This window comes from Petromyzon marinus, chromosome 59 (assembly GCF_048934315.1).
Source record: "Petromyzon marinus isolate PM22_M1 ecotype Great Lakes invasive population chromosome 59, UKy_Petmar_22M1.pri1.0, whole genome shotgun sequence".
Taxonomy (NCBI): domain Eukaryota; kingdom Metazoa; phylum Chordata; class Hyperoartia; order Petromyzontiformes; family Petromyzontidae; genus Petromyzon; species Petromyzon marinus.
In genome coordinates, this window is record NC_133725.1 from 9,374,261 (window position 1) to 9,395,687 (window position 21,427).

A 21,427-nucleotide genomic window follows, 5' to 3' on the forward strand; every position below is an offset into this window, starting at 1 on the left:
TAGTTTATTTATGGGTAGTCTTAGGGTGATGTTCGATTAAATTAAATAATCATAGGAAGTGCAGAGCGTATTGTACAGTGATACGATACAGTACTATATAGCAAGAGCGCGATACGGTACTGAGAGAAAGCCAACGAGTAACTGGGTAGGAGAGGCACAACTATTTCCGGCTATGAGATTTTATCTTGATTTTGGGGGGAAAATTGTTCAATGTCCTACATACGGAAAATTCGGGTTACGGATTGTTCTCGGGAACCCGCAACACTTCCGTGACTTGGGGACTACCTGCACCTGCCAATCGCCACTAAGTGACGGTGACTTCACCACGGCGCCTGTGCCCGGCCAGGTGCACTTTGAGGCCATGTGAAGTGTCGAAGGCTCAATGCTGACAGAAGGTCACGGGACAGACCCAGCAGGTGCCATGGGTCGACTAACTGAAATGACCGGTAGATGCACCACCTGTACACAGAAGCGCACACATAAGACAGAGACAAAGATCCCCCGTATAGCCTTAACAAACTTTAGGGGCAAGTGCTGTTAGCGAGCACCTATAAAGGCCGGCACGGCACACGAGGGGGTGGCTGACCAATACCACGCCCGGCTGCCTTTGTCTCCCTAGCGGCGATGTTTACACAACACACCAGGTACTCATTTGAGGCGGAGTCGACCTAGGGGAGGCCCAGGACCGGTTCAGATCATCGTTACTGGTTTTCGCCGTGAGCGGGAATTTAACCTGGGTCATCAAGTTCGTAGCGCAGCGTGCGAACCGCTACACTACCGCAAACATTAGCACACACACAGCACACACGCACACATACTCGCACACATACAAAGACAAAGATAAAGATCCCCCATATAGCCTTAACAGACTGTAGGGGCAAGTGCTGTTAGCGAGCACCTATGAAGGCCGGAACGGTACACGAGGGGGTGGGTGGCGAGCAACCACGCCTGACTGCCTTTGTCTCCCCAGTGGCGATATTTACACACCACACCAGGTACTCATTTCAGGCTGAGTCGACCTAGGAGAGGCCCAGGACCGGTTCAGATAATTGTCACTGCTGTTGGCCGTGAGCGGGAATCCAACCCGGGTCGCTAGGTTCATTGCGCAGCACGCTAACCGCTACACTACCGCACACATTAGCACACACATTAGCACACAAGATGCACACACATTAGTACACAGATGCACGCACAAGCACACACATACGCACACATACGCACACATACCCACACACACACAAGCAAACATAAGCACACATAAGCACACAGATGCGCACATATGCACACAGACGCGCGCACATACACACACACATACACACACACAAGCACACATATGAGCACACAGACACGCGCACATGTATGTATAGACACAGATGTGCACAAATGTCGTGCCAGCCTTCGTAGGCGCCGCAGCTCGCTACTAACAGCGCTTGCCCCTACAGTCTGCTGAATGCTACACGGGGGATCTTTGTCTTTGCTGTGCCCACCACCACCCCCCTCTCCTCTACAGCCACCTGGGCGGCCATGTCTTACCCAGAAGTCAGTGGGCTTGTGCTGGATGCCTCGTTTGATGACATCGTGCCCCTGGCCACCAAGGTCATGCCCAACAGCTGGGGTGAGACTCCACACCTCGTCGCGCCTTGTTACACCTCGTCACACCTCACAGTACCTCGTCACACCTCGCAGTATTGCCCATTATACCTCGTCACACCTCACGGTATCTCATCACACCTCACGGTATTCTGTCACACCTCACAGTACCTCGTCACACCTCACAGTACCTCGTCACACCTCGTCACACCTCACAGCACCCCGTCGCACCTCGCCATACCTCAGTACCTTATCACATCTCACAGTACTCCCATCACATCTCACAGTACTCCGTCACACCTCACACTACCTCGTCACACCTCACAGTACCTCATCACACCCTGCCACACCTTGTCACATCTCACAGTACCTTATCATATATTTGCATACCTAATCGCACCCTTTAAAAATTAAGGCATCTCTTACCGCATCACATCTTACCGCATCTACGCACATCCACTGTTACACTGTTACGTCATGACCTGTGAGTGAGTGAATGTGTGGGTGTGAGCATGTGTTGGTGTTAGTGTGTGAGTGTGAGCGTGTGTGGGTGTGAGCATGTGTGGCAAAACTACCCCCTACCTCCTCGCGGTGCTAGACGGGCAACTCTGTCGTGGACAGTGCTGTGGGGAGAGGGCCAGTTCTGATTGGCCCTCTCCCCTCATGGAGGCTGTGACCACCACAGTGGCTAAATGGGGGCTCTGGACGGGTGCGAGGGGCTGGTAACCCCTCCACCTTCAATAAATTACCACGAAACCACGAATTAAATATATAACTAATAAGCTTGTGCCGGAGGTCCCGGGGGGACAGGCGTCTATGACATCTCCTGGCCAAACCCCAGTTGGCGGAGCTAGGAGATTGAATCTCTACCCTCGGGGCTCCTCCAGAAACAACGAAAAGCCACTTCGTGTGGCCATGTGGAATGTTCGAACGCTCACTGCGGAGGAGAGGCTGCCACTCCTCTGTCGGGAGCTGGACCGGTACTGCCTGGATCTCTGTGGCATTCAGGAGCTCCGGTGGACCGGTTCTGGCTCTTGCCACCATGAGAGGTGGACAGTCCTCTACTCGTGGCAGCAGACTGCCAAACAACAGGGTGTGGCTCTTCTTTTGAACAAAAGAATGAAGGGTGCGTGGGAAAGTGGCGGTGAGGTGTGGGAAGCTGTAAGCCCCAGGCTACTTTGGGCTCGCCTTCCCATCAACCGGAGGCGAGGAGTGGTGGTCGTGGTTACTTATGCCCCCACCGAAGACGAACATCCGTGGAGGGATGCAGGCCAAGCCGATGAGTCAGATGCCTTCTATAACCTCCTGTCACAGGTGCTGGCTAAAGTGGCCCCTCGGGATAGAGTCATCTTGTTGGGTGACTTCAATGCCCAAGTTGGTCATGATGCTGGCACCTGGTCTGGAGTGATTGGAAGGCATGGGCCAGATCAGCTCGATAACAACGGCAGGAGGCTGCTTTATTTTTGTGCAGCCCATGGGCTTGTAATTACCAACACGCTGTTCCGACATCGGCGTATCCACACAACATTATGGATGCATGCCGGGTCCAAGCAAGAACATCTGCTGGACTACATAGTGACGGACCAGCAGATGCGAGGCCATGTCCTTGACACCAGGACCTACCATGGAGCTGATCTGCCCTCTGACCATCGACTAGTCATTTGTAAGATGCGCCTGCCATTCTTCCACTCAGGTGGTGGGTGTACACCCAGGACCCCATTCCAACCTAAAGTGGCCTGGTCTCAGTTAGCTGATGAAAGTTGCAAGCGAGAATTTCATCATCGCTTGCGGCTGGGGTTGGCATCGTCCCCCACTCCTCCTGATGTCGAGTGTAAATGGGGCGAGGTTTAGGACTCTGACTCATGCAACTGCAATAGCTGCTTTGGGTACGCGGTCCAGACCTCCCCAGAGACCCTGGCTGACAGAGGAGGTGTTCAGGATAGTTGAGAAAAAGCGACAGGCCCACTGTCTGCCTCAGTGGCCCACGATCACAAATCTCTATTTAACTCCATCAAAAAAGTAACCTGCAGCGCCACACCTATTACCATCATTAGGGGAAAAAATGGTGTTCCAATCTCTGACCCCCAGGAACAGGTTTGCAGATTTGCTGAGCATTTCTGTGAGGTCCTGGGGGAGGGGAAACCCCTCAGCCAGGAAAACATTGTGGCACAGAGTGGGGATGACCCTACTGAGGCTGCGGTGCCTCAAATATTGGAAGAAGTCACCCCCTGTGAGTGGCTGGCTGAGGTGCCATCTGTTGAGGAAGTACTGAAGACGATCCGGAGTCTGGGACCAGGAAAGGCACCGGGCAGAGATGATCTCCCAAGCGAAATGCTGAGGGAGGGTGGCGTTTGTGCACAGACTGCCCTATATGACATCATAACAACAGTCTGGACCACTGGATGGGTTCCGCAGGATTGGAAGGATGCCCTGGTGGTCCCCCTCTTTGAGAAGGGGGACCACACAGACTGTAACAACTACAGGGGCCTCTCCTCAGTGTGCCGGGAAAGGTCCTGGCAAGGATTATTCAACATCGCCTTGCCAGGCATGCTGAGGAGAGGCTTGCGGAGCCCCAATGCGGTTTCAGGAAAGGGCGGTCATGCACATATGCCATATTTATCTCTCTATCTGCTACAGCAGAGGTGTAGGGAATTCCAACAAGACCTACATCTCTGCTTTATTGACCTGGTCAAGGCCTATGATACCATCAGTAGGCCTGGGCTCTGGGTTGTTCTTCATGCTTTTGGAGTCCCTGACCCCCTGCTCACGATCATTAAGGACCTTCATGATGGTGAGCGGGCCCGGGTAAAACTATGTGGCCGGGAGTCAGGGCCATTCCCTGTACACCTTGGGGTGCGACAGGGATGTCCTCTGGCTCCCACATTATTTAACATCTATTTTGACCACGTAGTTCATAAAGCCTTCAATAGCTGTACCGGGGGAATCTCCATTTGGTACAGATATAATGGGAGGCTGATCGTTGCCCGGGTGCGGTCAAGGGATGGCTCCCTATTGCTCAACCACGTTATGTATGCCGATGATTTGGTAATAGTTGCTCATTCAGAGGAGGAGTTGGAGACGCTGCTGCTGAGACTGGAGCGTGCCACTAAGAGATGGGGCTTTACCATCAGCCCCACCAAAACTAAGCACCTGCCTGGGTATTTTGTACCATCGGACACTCCACCCCCACAACTCCCAATCGGTGATGGGGCAGTTGTGGAGAGAGTGGAGAGTTTCCCATACCTGGGCAGTGTGCTTATGACCGGCTCCAGTTTAACAGCAGAGGTCTCACTCCGAATCAGTCAAGCGGCAATATCTTTTCATCGGTTGCGTAACGCTGTGTGGAAGCTACCTGGTCTGTCGCTCCACACTAAGCTTCAGGTCTTCTCGGCCACAGTCATTCCCTCCCTTCTCTACGCTTGCGAAACGTGGACCCCCTTAATGGAACATCTTCGCCGGTTAGAAACATTTAGGCTGGCCTGCCTACGATCCATCCTGGGTTTAACCAGACTGGATTGTGCGAGGAGCTCACAAATCCTTGAAAGATCTGGGCAGGGTCCCATCGGTGAGCTCCTCCGGCAGGCAAGGCTGCGATGGCTGGGTCATGTAGCCCGCATGCCCAGCCACCGCATGCCGAAACAGCTTTGTTTGGCCGGATTGAGGGGGCTAAGCGGGCGCGGCACGGGCTAGAGAAGAGATGGAGTGATGTGGTACAGGAGGACGTGGAGCTGAGTGGACTTGCCGATGACTGGTACCAGCGGTGTCAAGATCGGCCTCTGTGGAGGAGGCTCGTGAAGGATGCTACTGGGCAGTTGGAGGCAGTCGCCCTCCAACAACAACGGAGGGCGGAGGAGCGACGCTCACAACAACGAGCGGAGCGCCGGGTGGCTAAAGCACAGCAGGTTGGCACAGTAGGGGGCACAGGTGGTGCATCAGCCAGTCATCTCAGTCATCTCAGTCAGTCGACCCGTGGCACCTGGGTCTGCCCAGTGACCTCCTGCCAGCGGGCGTTCGACACTTCACGTGGCCTCACGGTGCACATAGCCTGGCACAAGCGTCGTGGTGACGTCACCGCCACTTAGTGGCGAATGGCGGTTGTTGTTGTTGTTGTGTGTGGGTGTTAGTGTGTGTGTGAGTGTGAGCGTGTGAGTGGGAAACGACAGTGTAGCGGTTAGCGCGCTGCGCTATGAACTTGGCGACCCGGGTTAGATTCCCGCTCATGGCCAACACCGGTGGCGATTATTTGAACCAGTCCTAGGCCTCCCCTATGTCGACTCAGCCTCAAATGAGTACCTGGTGCGGTGTGTAAACATCACCACTGGGGAGACAAACACGGTCGGGCGTGGTGCTGGCCACCCACCCCCTCATGTACCGTTCCTGCCTTCATAGGTGCTCGCTACCAGCACTTGCCCCTACAGTCTGCTAAGGCTATACGGGGGATCTTTGTATTTTTTGTGAGTGTGTTTAGGATGTGTTTGAATGTGAGCATGAGCAAGCATGTGTGGGTTTGAGTGGGTTTGAGTGTGTTAGTGTATATGAGCGTGTGTGGGTGCGAGTGTGTATGTGGAAAGAGTAGTGAAGTTTCCATCCTTGGGCAGTGACTGCTTATGACCAGCTCTGGTTTTGCACTCCGAATCAGTCGAGTGGCATTGTCTTTTCATCGGCCGGGTAACGGTGAGGGGAAGCTGTCTCACCTGTCACTTCATGAAAATCTCTGGGTCTTCTCGGCCACGGTCATGCCTCCTGTATCTATCCTTGTGAAACATGGACCCCCCCTAATGGAACATCTGTCCCAGTTTGAAACATTCAGGCTGGTCTGCCTACGATCCCTCCTGGGTTTAACCAGGCTGGATTCTGCGAGGTACTCACAGATCCTTTAATATATCTGGACAAAGTTCCATCAGTGAGCTCCTTCGGCAAGCAAGACTGTGTTGGCTGGGTAATGTAGCCCGCATGCCCTGCCACCGCATGCCCAAACAGCTTCTGTTTGGCCAAATAGATGTGGATAGACAGGCAAGGCATGGGCTAGAGAAGAGATGGACTAATGTGACACTAGAGGATGTGGAGCTAAGTGAACTTGCCTGGTACCAGCGGTGTCAAGATCGGCCTCTATAGAGGAGGCTCGTGAAAGACGCTGCCGGGGAGTTGGAGGCAGTTTCCCTCCAACAACAACAGAGGGTTAGAGGAGTGATCCTCACAACGAGCGGAGCACAGGGCAGATAAAATTCAGCAAGTTGGCACAGTATTGGGCACAGGTGGTGCATCAGCCAGTCATTTCAGTCGGTCAACCCATGGCACCTGGGTCTGTCCCGTGACCTCCTGCCAGTGGGCGTCCGACACTTCACGTGGCCTTAAAGTGCACCTGGCCTGGCACAAGCGCCGTGGTGAAGTCACCATCACTTTGTGGTGAACGGAGGTTGTTGTTGTTGTTTGGGAGCAATGGTGGCAAGATGTTAATTGCCTCACCTAGTATACAGGAGGTCGTGGGTTCGAGTTTGCATGTCTCTCTTGACTGCTAGAAATGTTAACGTCATGATAGGCGACTTGGTCAAGCTATCATGTGTGGCCAGGTCGCTTCTTAAAAAGAGCTCAATGGGCCTTAACTCAATAAAATACAAATCGTTTAGTTGCATGTCAGTGTTTATGAATGTGTGTGTAGTGTCGTGGTTATCTTGCTGCGCTATGAACCTGGCGTCCTAGGTTTATTTCCTGCTCGCGGCCAAAACCAGTGACGATTATCTGAACTGGTCCTGGGCCTCCTCTAGGTCGACTTAGCCTCAAATGAGTACCTGATGCAATGTGTAAACATCGCCACTAGGGAGACAAAGGCGGCCGGGCGTGGTGCTGGCCACCCATCCCCTCGTGTGCCGTGCCGACCTTCATAGGTGCTACTCGCTAACAGCACTTGCCCCAACAGTCTGTTAAGGTTGTAAGTGATTTGTGATGGTGCTGCTGCATGTGTGCATCCGCACGTGTGTATGATTTTGAGTGTGTGAGTGTATGTGTACCCCTGTGTTGGTGTAAGTGATTATTGGTGGTGGTGTTGCTGCTGCGTGTGTGCGTCCGTGCGTGCGTCCGTGCGTGCGTGTGCCAGGCTCGCTGGTGGTGCGCACCGTCCGTGACTACCTGAACCTCAACAACGCAGATCAGCTGTGCAGGTAGCAATGTCCCTATCACACCGTGCAGCCGTTGAGCGACAGCAGCAGGCAGGGCTGTGAATGCTCTGCACACGAGCAAGCTGTTGTGTTCTTAGCATGAACATCTTGACAGCCGTAGTAGCGTGTGTGGACGTGTGTGTACGTGTGCCGTTGCCGGCCTACATAGGTGCTACTTGCAAACAGCACTTGCCCCCAACAGTTTTAAGGCTCTAGGGGGGTGTCTTTGTCTTTGTGTTTTTGCACGTGTGTGCACGTGCATTATGTGTATATACACACGCACGTACACACATACTTATACGAAGACACATACGCACGTGTGCACATGTACATACGCGCACGACCGTACACATGTATGTACGTACGTGTGTGTACACGTTCATATGTTAATCTCTCACATTAACATAGCCACTTCCATGCCCTTGTCAAGGAGGCCGCTTTCCTATCTTACAGTGACATGCTAATTTCTCACATTAACATCACTATCCCAGGCCACTTCTTTATGGCCCTTGGGCTACACCCATTTCAAACCTTTTAAAACAGTCTGCATCAGCAGCAGACCAAGGCTTTCCCACCTGATGACGGACGCTTGTGTTGCACCCGAAACGTCGTGATTTATTTTATTTTCTACCTACGTGACTTTATCGAAAGAACCAAAAGAGTATGTTGATATGTATATGTATGTGTATATGTACGTTGCGAATCCGGCGACCCGAGTTCAGTTCCCCCTCACGGCCAACACCGGCGATGATTATCTGAACTGATCCTGGGACTCCCCTCGGTCAACTCAGCCTTGCTAACAACCCTTGCCCCAACAGTTTGTTCAGGCTATGCGGGGGATCTTTGTCTTTGTATATACACCTATGTTGTGTTTGCCTTCGCCATATTGGGACATGTCCCCACGTGACCCCGGGTGTCCCCGCATGTTCCCAGGTATCCGGGCCCCGTGATTCTCATTCGGAGAACGCGTGACGAGATCATCTCCACCATGTGAGTGACTCCCTCACGCTCACCGCACTCACCCTCACCACACTCACATCTCACTCACCCCCACGTTTCACTCACCCTCACCTCACTCACCCTCACCTCTCACTCACCCCCACATCTCTTTCTGCGTAAAGGTCTCGAGCGACTAGTTAACAATCATGTTATTCGAGCTGTTGCTACTGCTTGTAAAAATAACGAAACGGCTTGCAGTGGTTCACGAACGTTGTCATCTATTAACCGCTTTTGGAAATCTTTCTGAGTTTTCTGGTCCGCTAGACTGCGTGGCTCAACTTTGCTCTCGCTACGTCACCTGCGGTGACCTGAACTGTCCCGCACCGTGCCGGCTCTCGTGGTAAAATCAACGGAGATCTCGCACCGAGATTATCGTACAATCACAGTTGAACCCAGCAGCAACGGTCACTGCGCGGCACGTCGTTCAGGGAAATATACAGGATCACACATATTCTGTAACCATGGCCTACGTCGTTTTCGAAGACGTAGGGTATTTGTATTTCAGATGGCAGTCTCGTGACTTGTGAAGTGGCAATAATCATTGCAGTCGCCTGGCATTTTACGCCCGTTTAAGTAACGCGATTTAAGAAACAGCGCGTGAGATTAACCGACACTTATTTTTGTTATGCGCACACTATTATTGAAATGACGCGCCCCAGGGCGTTGGCTCACGGCATTACGGAACGCGCTTGCGAGCTCATCCGTTAGTCGGGGCAGCAAAGTTGAACGGCTATGCCGCCTGAGGTGCAGCAGCAGTACGACAACCACCACAAGCGCGGGCAGCAGCAGCAGCAGCATCTCCTTCTCGCTCGCCATTCTGAAGATCTTGTCCGTTTGAACTTTGTCTTGTGCACACATTTGCCTACCAATATATCTGGTAAGGTTCTCACTGCGCGTACAAATACCTTTGTGTTTGACTGTATCGTTTTATTTTGTTTCTTTAAATATGCTGCTTCTATCTTTAATACGCGTATGCTAGTATAAATGTTATCTATGTTACTGTAACCAGTGAAATATGTAAACGTAAGAATGAGGTTCGAGAGCGTGCTCTCCCTTATCCCCAACCACTTCCTTTATTTCTTACGAGAAAATTATGTCTTAATTGAGGCGATTTTGAGTTATGCGCCGTTTTTCAAGAGCACAACCCCCGTAAAACGAGAGGTAGCCGCACTCGCCCACACGTCACAACGGTATCGTACAGAGGCTGGGAACGACCGGACCACGATGCTTTTCGTCAGAAGTTCCAGTCATTATCGGCATGTCTAAAACCTGCATCCAACGGTCGATTCATTTGCAGCTTTAATAAGCAAATGGCATCGCTGCTGTTCTTGATGGACTCGTGCCCCATCCGAACAACAAGCGCGAAGAGAACGGGGAAAGTTGCGCAGAAACCGGCTGTCACCGGAGTCGATCGCTGCGAAGCAGACATGGGGGGGGAGGCTGGAGCGTCTTTGGAAGAAAACTGGTTTTGAAACTGTCCAAAAACTCGCTTGCAGAGCTGCCTGCAGATCTGCCAACCGACTCATTATTGAGTCTCGCAGATCGTTCGATGCTCTGCAAGTCTTTGAGTCTGCTCACAACCCCCGTGCTCTGTGGTGCATCGTGAAAGGTCTGCTGCACTCCAACCACCCGTCAACTAGTCAGCCTGATCTGTGCACAGTACTTGCCACGTTTTTTCACCAATAAAATATGAACGATCAATACGGCAGTTTCTAACTTGAAGGCACCACATTCTCGTGGTCTGATCAACCTGGAGTTTGATCAACCTGGAACCAATGCAAAACTCTAGACCCTGACACCAACTTCGGTGGCAGAGGTGTCTGTTCATCGCACGGCTGCCAAATAAGACATCATCACTCGACTACAACGATTTTCAAATCATGCTCGGACGTGCGGGGCTGTTTCCGGTAACACCACGGCTACCTCGCAAACTATCGCCCGATCTCAAACCTGAGTACGATTTCAAAGGCCATAGAGCGCCTGTGTCTGAAGTGGTTACTTCCATACGTCGCTGCGATGGGCAGAAGACCACTGATGACATCTGCAAGATTATGGATGACCGGTGCGCCACAGCGTTGATTGGCCTTCGACACCATCGACCATGAAATACTCATCAGGCGGCCGAGGTCAAGGTTCGGTGTATCGGGTACGGCACTGGGGTGGATCGAGTCATGCCTACGTGGTCGATCACAGTTCGTCAAGCTGGGTAATGAACAGTCATCGCCTACGCCTTGCCCAGTTGGAGTACCACAGGGGTCCATCCTCGGGCCATTCCTGTTTTCAACAAGCGTCTCTCCGATCGCCCATGTCATCTCATCGCATGACATCAAGTTCCATCAATATGCTGCTGATACAAAATTGTACGCTACGGTGAAGTAAAAATTAGATATGTAGAGCCTTGGTAACCTCGAATATTTCACGCGATCGGTGCACGTGTGGTTTACACGGAAGGTTTCCAGGCATGCTGCTCGCTAACAGCACTTTGCCCCAACATTCTGTTGAAGAGATACTGCAATCTATGTCTGTGTGTGTGTGTGAATGTGTAGTGGGGAATGGTAGTGTAGCTGTTAGCGTGCTGCGCTGCGAACCCGGCGACCCACGGCCGGGTGTGGTGCTGGCCACCCACCCCACAGTGCCGGCCTTCATGGGTGCTACTCGCTAACAGCACTTGCCCGGACAGTCCGTTAAGGCTACACGGGGGATTTTTGTCTTTTGGTGGCGCAGTGATGAGCGCACTGCACTACGAACCCAGCCACTTGAGTTCGATTCCCGCACACGCCCAACACCAGTGACGATTATCTGAATCGGTCCTGGGCCTCCCCTAGGTCGACTCAGCCTAAAAAAAGAGTACTTGGTGCGGTGTGTAGTTAACATCGCCATTGGGGAGACAAAGGTGGCCGGGCATGGTGCTGCTGGCCACCACCCCCTCGTGTGCCGTGACGACTTTCATAGGTGCTCGCTAACAGCACTTGGCCAGAGGTGCTCACTAACAGCACCTGCCCCAACAATCTATTCAGGCTATACAGGGATATTTGTCTTTGTGAATGTGTATGTATCTTCCAGTTTGTTTAGGTCTGTGTGTGTTTGTATACGTGTACATCAGTGCATGGCTAATTGTGTGTGCATGCATGTGTAAGATTGTGTGTTTAAATGTGCGTCAGTGCAATTGTCTGTGTGTGTGCGTGTCATCGGCCTATGTGGAGGAGGAGGCTCATGAAGGATGCTGCTGGGCAGTTGGAGGCAGTCACCCTCCAGCAACAGCGGAAGGCAGAGGAGCGATGCTCACAACACCGAGCAGAGCACCGGGCAGATAAAACACATAAAGTTGGCACAGTAGGCACTGGCGGAGCCAGTGGGGGGGTGGGGTGGCACGTGTCCCCCCAATGATCCGATCGAAATCCCTAATTTTGATCGGATCATTGGGGTTTATGTTTAATAAATTGTCATTTTGCGACCCCCACTGCCACTGTGTAGCATATTATTACGTGCCAGGGACTCTATGAGATGATAGGACAATAGTCTGAGTCCATAATTGGCAATAAGTAACGGCAAAGCAGTTATAAGTGACTCACAGAATTGCGCGCAGTTGCGTATACAGTCCACGACTTCCCTGAAGGCATTCACCTTCAGCGAGCGCGATGCCGATCACACACGGTTCGAATTCGACCCTCGATCGATGGCTGAGCCATCGCCGCACACGCGTCGAATAAAAAGCAAGGGACAAGTCCTTACTAACAACTCCTTACTAACAAGTCCTTACTTACAACTCCTTACTTACTAACAACTCCTTACTCACTAACTCCTTACTTACTAACAACTCCTTACTTACTAACAACTCCTTACTAACAACGTCTTACTTACTAACAACTCCTATCATTTATCATTGCTGGAGGGGTTGCCCCCCCCCCCTACCTGAAAATCCTGGCTCCGCCATTGACAGTAGGGGGCACAGGTGGTGCATAAGCCAGTCATCTCAGTCAGTCAACCCATGGCACCTGGGGGTCTATCCTGTGAACTGCTAGTGGGCCTTTGACACTTCACGTAGCCTCAAGGTGCACAAAACCTGGCACAGGTGCCGTGGTGATATCGCCCCCACTTAATGGTGAATAGCGGTTAATTTTGTATGGAGAGCGGTAGTGTAGTGGCTAGTATGCTCTGCTATGAACCCCGCGACCCGAGTTCGATTCCCGCTCATGGCCAGCACCAATAACGATTTTTTAATCGGTCTTGGGTCTCCCCTAGGTTGACTCGGCCTCAATTAAGTACCCAGTGCGATGTGTAGTAAACGTCACCACAAAGGGAGACAAAGGTGGCCAGGCGTGGTGCTGGCCACACCACTCCCTCGTGTGGCGTGTCAATCTTCATTGGTGCTGCTCGCTAACTGCACTTGCCCCAACATCCTGGTAAAGGCTATGCGGGCGATCTTTGTTTTTGCGGTTTTTAAAATGAGCTTCGGGGAATTGGTGCTCATCTCCCGTTCTCAGTCCTGAACCATTGGTGGAAATTCCGCATCCCTATGGCGGGGAGAAGTCTATCCATAGGACAACTGCTGTTGATTTGCCGACAAAGTGGTACTCATTTAACAACGCCAAAAGGATGATGGGGCGGAGCCAAACCTCAACTTGCATTTGAACTCGCGACATTCTGATTGCGAGCCGCTCACTTTATAACTGGGTGGCCGCACGTGCGTGTGTGGGGCCACCCGCACCGGTGACGATTATCTGAAACGGCCCTGGGCCCTCCCCTAGGTCGACTCGGCCTCAGTTGAGTACCTGGTGCGGTGTGTAGTAAACATCGCCACTGGGGAGACATAGGCGGCTGGGTGTGGTGCTGGCCACCCACCCTCTTGCGTGCCAAAGTGCCGGCCTTCATAGGTGCTACTCGCTAACAGCCCTTGCACCAACAGTCTGTTAAGGCTACACGGGGGATCTTTGTCTTTGGTACGTACAGTGTAGGTTACGCGCCACTGCCCGTCCATTCATGTGCAAAGCAGTGCCGCATTCTCACGTGAACAGCCGCCAACGCATTCCTTCCCCCACCGCCTTCGCAACCACCACCTCCCAGTGGCTGCCTGGTCTATAACTGATTACCTACAACCCCCCCTCTGGGGGAACCACCGGTTGCGCCACGCAGCTGCGAATTCTGAGATTCGATTCCCGCCTGGGGGTGGTTTGCGCTCGCCCTCCTGTTCTGCGGGAATGTGTGTGAGGGGGCGAGCAGGGGGTGGAGTGCTGGGAGTGGTGGCGCTGCGATTAGCACACTGCTGCTCCGAACCACTTTCTATGTTGACTCAGTCCTAAGGGTGTGTAAACAGCACTGGGGAGACAAAGGCGGCTGGGCATGGTGCTGGGCACCCCACCAACCTTGGTTGCCGTGCCGCCCTTAATAGGTGCTTGCTAACAGCACTTTCTCCAACAGCCTGTTGGTGATCTCCAACCGCCTGTTGGGTGATCTTTGTCTGAGTGACAGTGAGTGGAGGTTGTATGTTCTCTGCCCCTGTTCTACAGAGTGAGTGAGTGAGTGGAGGTTGTATATAATCTCTCCTCATGCTACTCACCAATGCTCAACATTGCTCACCAACTTGGTGATAAGGGCTTGTCGGTTTTTGTCTCCCTGCCCCCCCTCCTCCCTCTGACGCAGCCCCGAGGATCCATCCACCAACCGTGGAAATGAGTTACTCCGCCAGCTTCTCAAGCACCGGTGCGTGAGGCCACGGGGGGCATGCGGGGCACTCTGACACAAAACACACAACACACAACAACAAAAGCAGCCACTGTTTTGCCAATAAGTGGCGGTAATGTCTCCACAGCGGTTGTGCCAGGCTAGATGCACTTTGAAGCCATGTGAAATGTCGAAAGCTCAGTGGCAGGAGGTTACAGGACCGAGCCAGCTGGTGCCATGGGTTGACTGACTGTGAATGAGATGATTGTCAGATGCACCACCTGTGTCCCCTACTGTGACAACTCGCTGCGTTTTAGCCACCTGGCACTCCGCTTGTTGTTGTGAGCGTTGCTTCTCTGTCCTCCGTTGTTGTTGTTGGAGGGCGACTTCCTCCCACTGCCCAGTAGCGTCCTTCACGAGCCTCCTCAACGAAGGCTGATCTTGACAAGGCTGGTTCCAGTCATCGGCAAGTCAACTCTGCTGCACATCCTCACCGCATCAGTCCATCTCTTCTCCAGTCCTTGCCATGTCCATTCAGCCCCCTCTATCTGGCCAAACAGAAGCTACTTGGGCATCCGGTGGCTGGGCGTGTGGGCTACATGACCCAGCCAACGCAGTCTTGTCTGCTGGAGGAGCTCGCCAATGGGATGGTGGCGAGATGTTAACTACCTCGCCTGGTATACAAGAGGGCATGAGTTCGATCCCGAGTCTGACAGCTGTATGTTTAGAGTTTGCATTTTCTCCCCGTGGTCGTGTGGACTTTTATCCGGGGCCTCTGGTTTTTCCCTCCACATTTAGAAATGCATTTAGAGTATTTGGCTGCTATACATTTCCACGTAATAAGCCACTTTGTTGGGCTATCATTTTTAAAGGCAGGGCGTAACTGTGGCCAAGAAGACCCGGAGCTTCATGTAGTGCGACAGACCAAGTAGTTTCCATACAGCGTTATGCAGCTGATGAAAAGATAATGCCGCTCGATTGATTCAGAGTGAGACCTCTGCTATCAAACCGGAGCTGGCCATAAGCACACTGTCCAGGTATGGAAACTCCTCCACTCCACAACTGCCCCATCACTCATGGTGAGTTGAGTTTTTGGAGTGTGTGATGGCATACCAGGCAGGTGTTTTGCTTTTGTGGGACTGATATTAACATCCCCCCACCTCTTAGGGGCATGCTCCAGGTTCAACAAAAAGTTTCCAACTTCTCAGTGGGCAGAAATGATCAGATTATCAGCATACATAACATATTTGACCAAATAGAGAGCCATCCCTCCATTGCACTCAGGCATCGATCAGCCTCCCATTGTATCTGTTCCAAATGGAGATTCCTCCATTACAGCCATGGAAGACTTCTCGAACTGCGTGGTCAGAACGATGTTAAATAATGTGGGAGCCAGAGGACATCGCTCTCGCGCCCAAAGGTGAACGGGGAATGGCTCCAAATCCTGGCCACGCAGCGTTACCCGGGCCTACTCTATGGTTCTTTCGGTAAAGTCACATAGAAAGAAAATAAATTAAGTAATAATAGAATACGACGTTTTGATTGCAACACAAGCAACCGTCATCAGGTAAGAATGAATGAGAAAACAAACCTAGTAAACTTAGAAATATAATGCAATACAACACAGAGAGTCGGCTAACACAATAGTCAACACCCTACCTGGTTGATTACATTCTTCCAAAGATTGATACATTTGAGAGAGAGACAAAACAAAGACACGAAGATACATAGCAGAGAGAGACACACACACAGAGACACACAGAGAGAGAGAGAGAGACACACAGACAGACACAGAGAAACAACGCCTCTGTGTCGAGGCCTTAAATAGAGAGGGGGGGGTGGGTTTGGGGCAGGGAGAGGGGGGGTAGAGAAATTAGCATGTCAATGAGAGAGTTGTGTGAAAATCCTCCCCGTAGCGGCCGGAGGAGAGAAATGGACCTATAAATAAACAAGCATGGCAACATTTTGACAGAAATAGAAAGTTTGAGAAAACAAACTTAGTCAAATTTGGAAGTGTAATGCAATGCAATACAGAGAGTCGGTTAACACACTGTTAACGCATAGCCTGGTTGATTACATTCTTCCAAAGATTTGTAAATTAGAAGTTAAGATTTGTTCATGAAGCCATCCAGATATATATATATAAACACAGACACAACTTCAACCGTGAGGATGGGTACAAACTGAGCAATCGTTGGAAGGACGTTATTAACCAGGTAAAGTCTTAACTGATTGTGATGTTTACATCCTACCTGCCTATGTCAGCTGTTATTTCCGACTCTGTGTGTCTCTCTATGCCTCTCTCTTAGATCGCTCATGCTCACATGTCCTTTGCATTGCACTCTCATGCTCACATGTCCTTTGCATTGCACTCTCATGCCTTTGGATTGCACTCTCATGCTCACATGTCCTTTGGATGGCACCCGTTGGGTTGCACTCCCTCGTTTAGGAGGCTGCTCTCCTCCCATCTTACAGTTACATGCCAATTTCTCACATTAACATCACTAGCCCCGGCCACTTCTTTATGACCCTTGGGCTACACCCATTTCAAACCTTTTAAAACAGTCTGCCTCAGCAGACCAAGGCTTTCCCACCTGATGACGGATGCTTGTGTTGCTCCCAGAAACGTCGTGATTTATTTTACTTTATACCTACTACGTGACTTTCCCGAAAGAACCAAAAAGAATGGATTCCTGCAGTCACGAAAGCTTCAAATCAAGATTAGAAGTTAAGTGTGAGTTGTTTTTACCCGGGCCTGCTTACCACCATCATCAAGGCCCTTAATGCTTGTGAGCAGAGGGTCAGTGACCCCAAAAGCATGACGAATAACCCAGAGCCCTGGCCTATTGATGCTATCATAGGCATTGACCAGGTCAATAAAGCAGAGATATAGGTCCTGTTGAAATTCTCTACGCCTCTGACAAAAAGGGGATATTGAATAATCCTTTCCAGGACATTTTATGGCCTCACACTGGAGGGAATCCTGCACACAAATGCCACCATTGCTGGATTTCATACTTTGGATCGCTCTCCAGGCTTGTTAAATAGATGGCACATCAGCCAGCCACTCACAGGAGTTGGCTGCTTCCTCCAATATTTGAGGGATATCCCCTCCCCCTAAAGTGAGGACACAGCGACATGGGGACACACAGAGAAGTGGAGACACAGGGACATGAACACGCTGGGACGTGGAGACGCATAAATGGCAACGCGCACGGAAGTGAGGACACACTCAGACATGGGGTAAGACGGACATGGGGACACAGACACATTGGGACTCACTGAGACATGTGGACACAGGAAATAGGGACTCATTGAGACATGGGGACACACGGGGAAGTGAGGACACAATTGAGACATGGGGACACACGGGGAAGTGAGGACACAATGGACACGGGAACACGGGGACATGAGGACATGAGGACATGGGAACATGAGGACATGGAGACACGGGGACACGGGGGGACTTGGAGACACACTTAGACATGGGGACACAATGGGGACACACTGAGACATGGAGACACATGGACATGGAGACACACAGAAGTGGAGACACAGGGACATGGGGACACAGGGACATGGGGAGACATGGACATGGGGACACACTTAGACATGGGGACACACTGAGACATGGGGACACAGGAACATGGGGACAGAGGGACATGGGGAAACAGGGACACGTGGAGAAACAGGGACCAGGGGAAACACTGAGACATGGGTACACACAGAGACATGGGGACACACAGAGACATGGGAACACACTGAGACATCAGGAGACAGAGACATGGGGACACACAGAGACATGGGGACACACAGAGACATGGGGACACACAGAGACATGGGAACACACAGAGACATGGGGACACACTGAGACATTGGGAGACGGGGACATGGGGATACAGAGACATGGAAGCACAGAGAGACAGAGGGGGACACACGGAAGAGATGCCCAGCGAGACGGGAGACATCACAGTGCGAACCCGCAAGCGTGAACATATCGTCTGCTGCGTCGCCGCCTGCAGCCCGCTCTCCCGTCCATTCAATTAGCGAAGCCCGCCCCATCGAGCGCCGCTAATTGGGAGCGATGGCCACCGGCAGCGCCACACCCCACCGGGGACAAAGAGGTCGCTTGAGGCGGCCCGTGGGAGAGATGGCGGTGCAGGAGGGGAGGGTTCATCGTGGCCGTGTCCGGGATCCCCTGAGCCAGTTCTTCCCGTGATTCTTAGCTAGCTACGAGCACTCGGTGCCGAGTGTGGGTTTTTAAAATGTTTACTGTACTAAGAACGTCTTTTGACGACGACATCATGAGAGGTCTGGTTGCCAGAAATACGTCGCCACTGCTTGAGCACAGATTGGCACTGCCAGACGGAGAGAGGAAAGTTTAAACAACGAATGACGAAATGTGCAGTGGACACAACCACCACCTACTACTACTACAGGGCTACCTGCCCCATGGATCATGATGATGATGCACCACTACTATATACTACACTATACACTACACTATTACCCACTACACTGTACACTACAATATTAAATACTACACCAGTGGTTCTTAACCTTTACTTTAGCCTGCACCCCATTGGTGCTCAATCTTAAAACAAATCAAAAATGTATAACGTTAATAAATACATAGGTTTGATTAAACAAAAGAAGGTTTACTCAAGTGCCCCTTGCTTAATTTGTGTTGTGATGGTTTACCTTCCGAAAAAATCTGGCCACGGCTCCCACCCCAGAAAGGGCATCTTGCACCCCCAATGGGTGCGTGAATCCCAGGTTAAGAACTACTTCATTACACTATACACTACGCTATGTTATACACTACACTATACACTACACTATGATACACTATCTTCTTGGTTCTTTCGGTAAAGTAACGTAGAATGGAAATAAAATAATGACATAAAATTCTCAACGACGTTTCGGCCACAACACAAGTGGCCTTCTTCAGGTGAAGAAACAGGTCTATCGAGAAGACAGAACTTGAATGAACGCTGTCAAGCTAGGACCGCGTCTTTTGAAACTGGGCGGAGTTGAATTAGCATGTTACAAGCCCCACCTCTGGAGCGGGGGGGGGGGGGGGGGGTGCTGGGAACAAATAGTAAAAAAGGGGGCAATTACGATGCTATATATTGCCTTATGAGTTATGTTAAACATTACAATGTTATACTAGTAATTATTATTCATAATAAAGGTTTTTGGGTTAGATCGCGTTTATTTATAAATGTGTCGTAACCCTCCACCACCCGACACGGCCAATCAGCAAAGAAAAGTGTCACGTTGACAAAAGACAAATAATTCACTACTTCAGCCCACCGGTGTGTTGAAGAGTTAATCCACATTTACAGTTTGAGTACGACGTTTCGCTGGTAAATACTTCCAGCATCATCGGGCAATTCGCCAGAATGGTAAAGCCCTCGCTTGCTCCCGGTTTTATATAGAGCAGAAGAGTGACGTCATCACTTAACTCATCAGGTGCAGTGATTAGAGGCGGAGGGGGGGGTAATGTAATTATATAATCGATTAGTAATCAGTCATTGGTTATGATTAGTAATGAGTTGTAGATTAGTAATTCTTTAAATCAAAATGTAATGTGTATTATTTAATAATACGCTTCCAGGCCGCACTGAGCCGGTAGCTGTCAGAGCGATTAAAGTTATTCTTGTTCCTCTCAATTTCAATGGATTCTCTAATTAGTCTTTGCCAGTAATAATTAGTTTTACACACCACTGCAACATTGTCAAAATCAATTGAGTGTCCTTGTTGACAAGCATGTTCTGCCACTGCCGACAGTTGTGTTTGAGATAATTTAATATTTCTCTGATGTTCTTTTAGTCTTACGCTGATGTTACGTCCCGTCTGCCCAATGTAGCAGCTGCCACATGAACAATTAATCCGATATACACCTTCTGTTGATAGTTTAGGTAATGCGTCTTTAGTGCAAGATACTAGTTTTTGAATTTTGTGTACTGTACCAAATCTTACTGTAATGTTTTGCTTTTGCAAAACGCGGGCTAATTTGTCAGTTACTCCTGAGATATATGGAATTTTTATTGTTTTAACAATCTGGTCGCTTTCAGTAGTATTGCTTTGCGATCGTGATTTGGCATTCAGTGCTCTGTTAATTTGAGCATTATTGTAGCCATTCTGTCGTAGTGCGTCTTTAACGTGTTTAATCTCTCTCACTAGACTCTCACCATCTGACACTGTTTTCGCCCGATGCACGAGCGTCTTAATAAGAGAGGATTTTTGAGCTGGATGATGATGTGATTCTGCATTCAGATAGGCATCAGTGTGCGTTTGCTTTCTGTAAACGCTGTGTGTTATTTTACCGTTTAGGCCATGTCCAAGCAAAATATCTAGGAATGGGAGTGTATTATTCACCTCCATTTCCATGGTGAACTGGATGGCCGGGTTTTGTGCATTGAGATGATTTAGAAAATCATTAAGTGTATCTTTACCATGTGGCCAGACAACCAAAGTGTCATCCACATACCTAAACCAAAAGGATGGTTTTAATGTGCTCGAGGCAAGTGCTCTTATTTCAAAGTTTTCCATGTACAAATTTGCTATAGCAGGGGATAAAGGAGAACCCATTGCTGCTCCTTCCTTTTGTTTAAAGAAATCCCCTCTCCATAAGAAGTGAGTGTTATTTAAGCAATGGCCAGCAAGTTTCGGAATATCTTTTTGTAAACCGGTATTCTTTACTAGTGTATCAAGTAATTTAAGCGATTCGTCCACTGGAACCTTAGTGAATAGAGAAATCACATCAAAGCTTACCAGAATATCATCAGGAGTAAGTTTAATATCTTTAATCACATTCACAAGATGTTCTGAATTTTTTATGAATGAAGATGTCTTACCGATGTAGGGCTGTATTTGTTTGGTTATATATTTTGCTAATTGATATGTGGCAGAGCCAATTGTACTGACTATGGGTCGTAATGGGATGCCGATTTTATGAATCTTTGGTAGCCCATAGAGTCTAGGTGGTTTTGAGGCCCTTGGCTTAATTAGGTATT

At 50.4% G+C, this 21,427-nt stretch overlaps 1 protein-coding gene across 1 annotated transcript in view; it reads left to right on the forward strand.

Moving 5' to 3' along the window:
* The window catches only part of LOC116955432 (phosphatidylserine lipase ABHD16A), a 71,880-nt gene that overhangs the window by 31,143 nt on the left and 19,310 nt on the right, over positions 1-21,427 (forward strand). The window contains exons 13-16 of the mRNA XM_032976508.2: positions 1,511-1,615; positions 7,685-7,748; positions 8,679-8,735; positions 14,385-14,444. Of these exons, the coding sequence (XP_032832399.2) occupies positions 1,511-1,615; positions 7,685-7,748; positions 8,679-8,735; positions 14,385-14,444 (286 nt within the window). The remainder of the gene's footprint in view (positions 1-1,510; positions 1,616-7,684; positions 7,749-8,678; positions 8,736-14,384; positions 14,445-21,427) is intronic.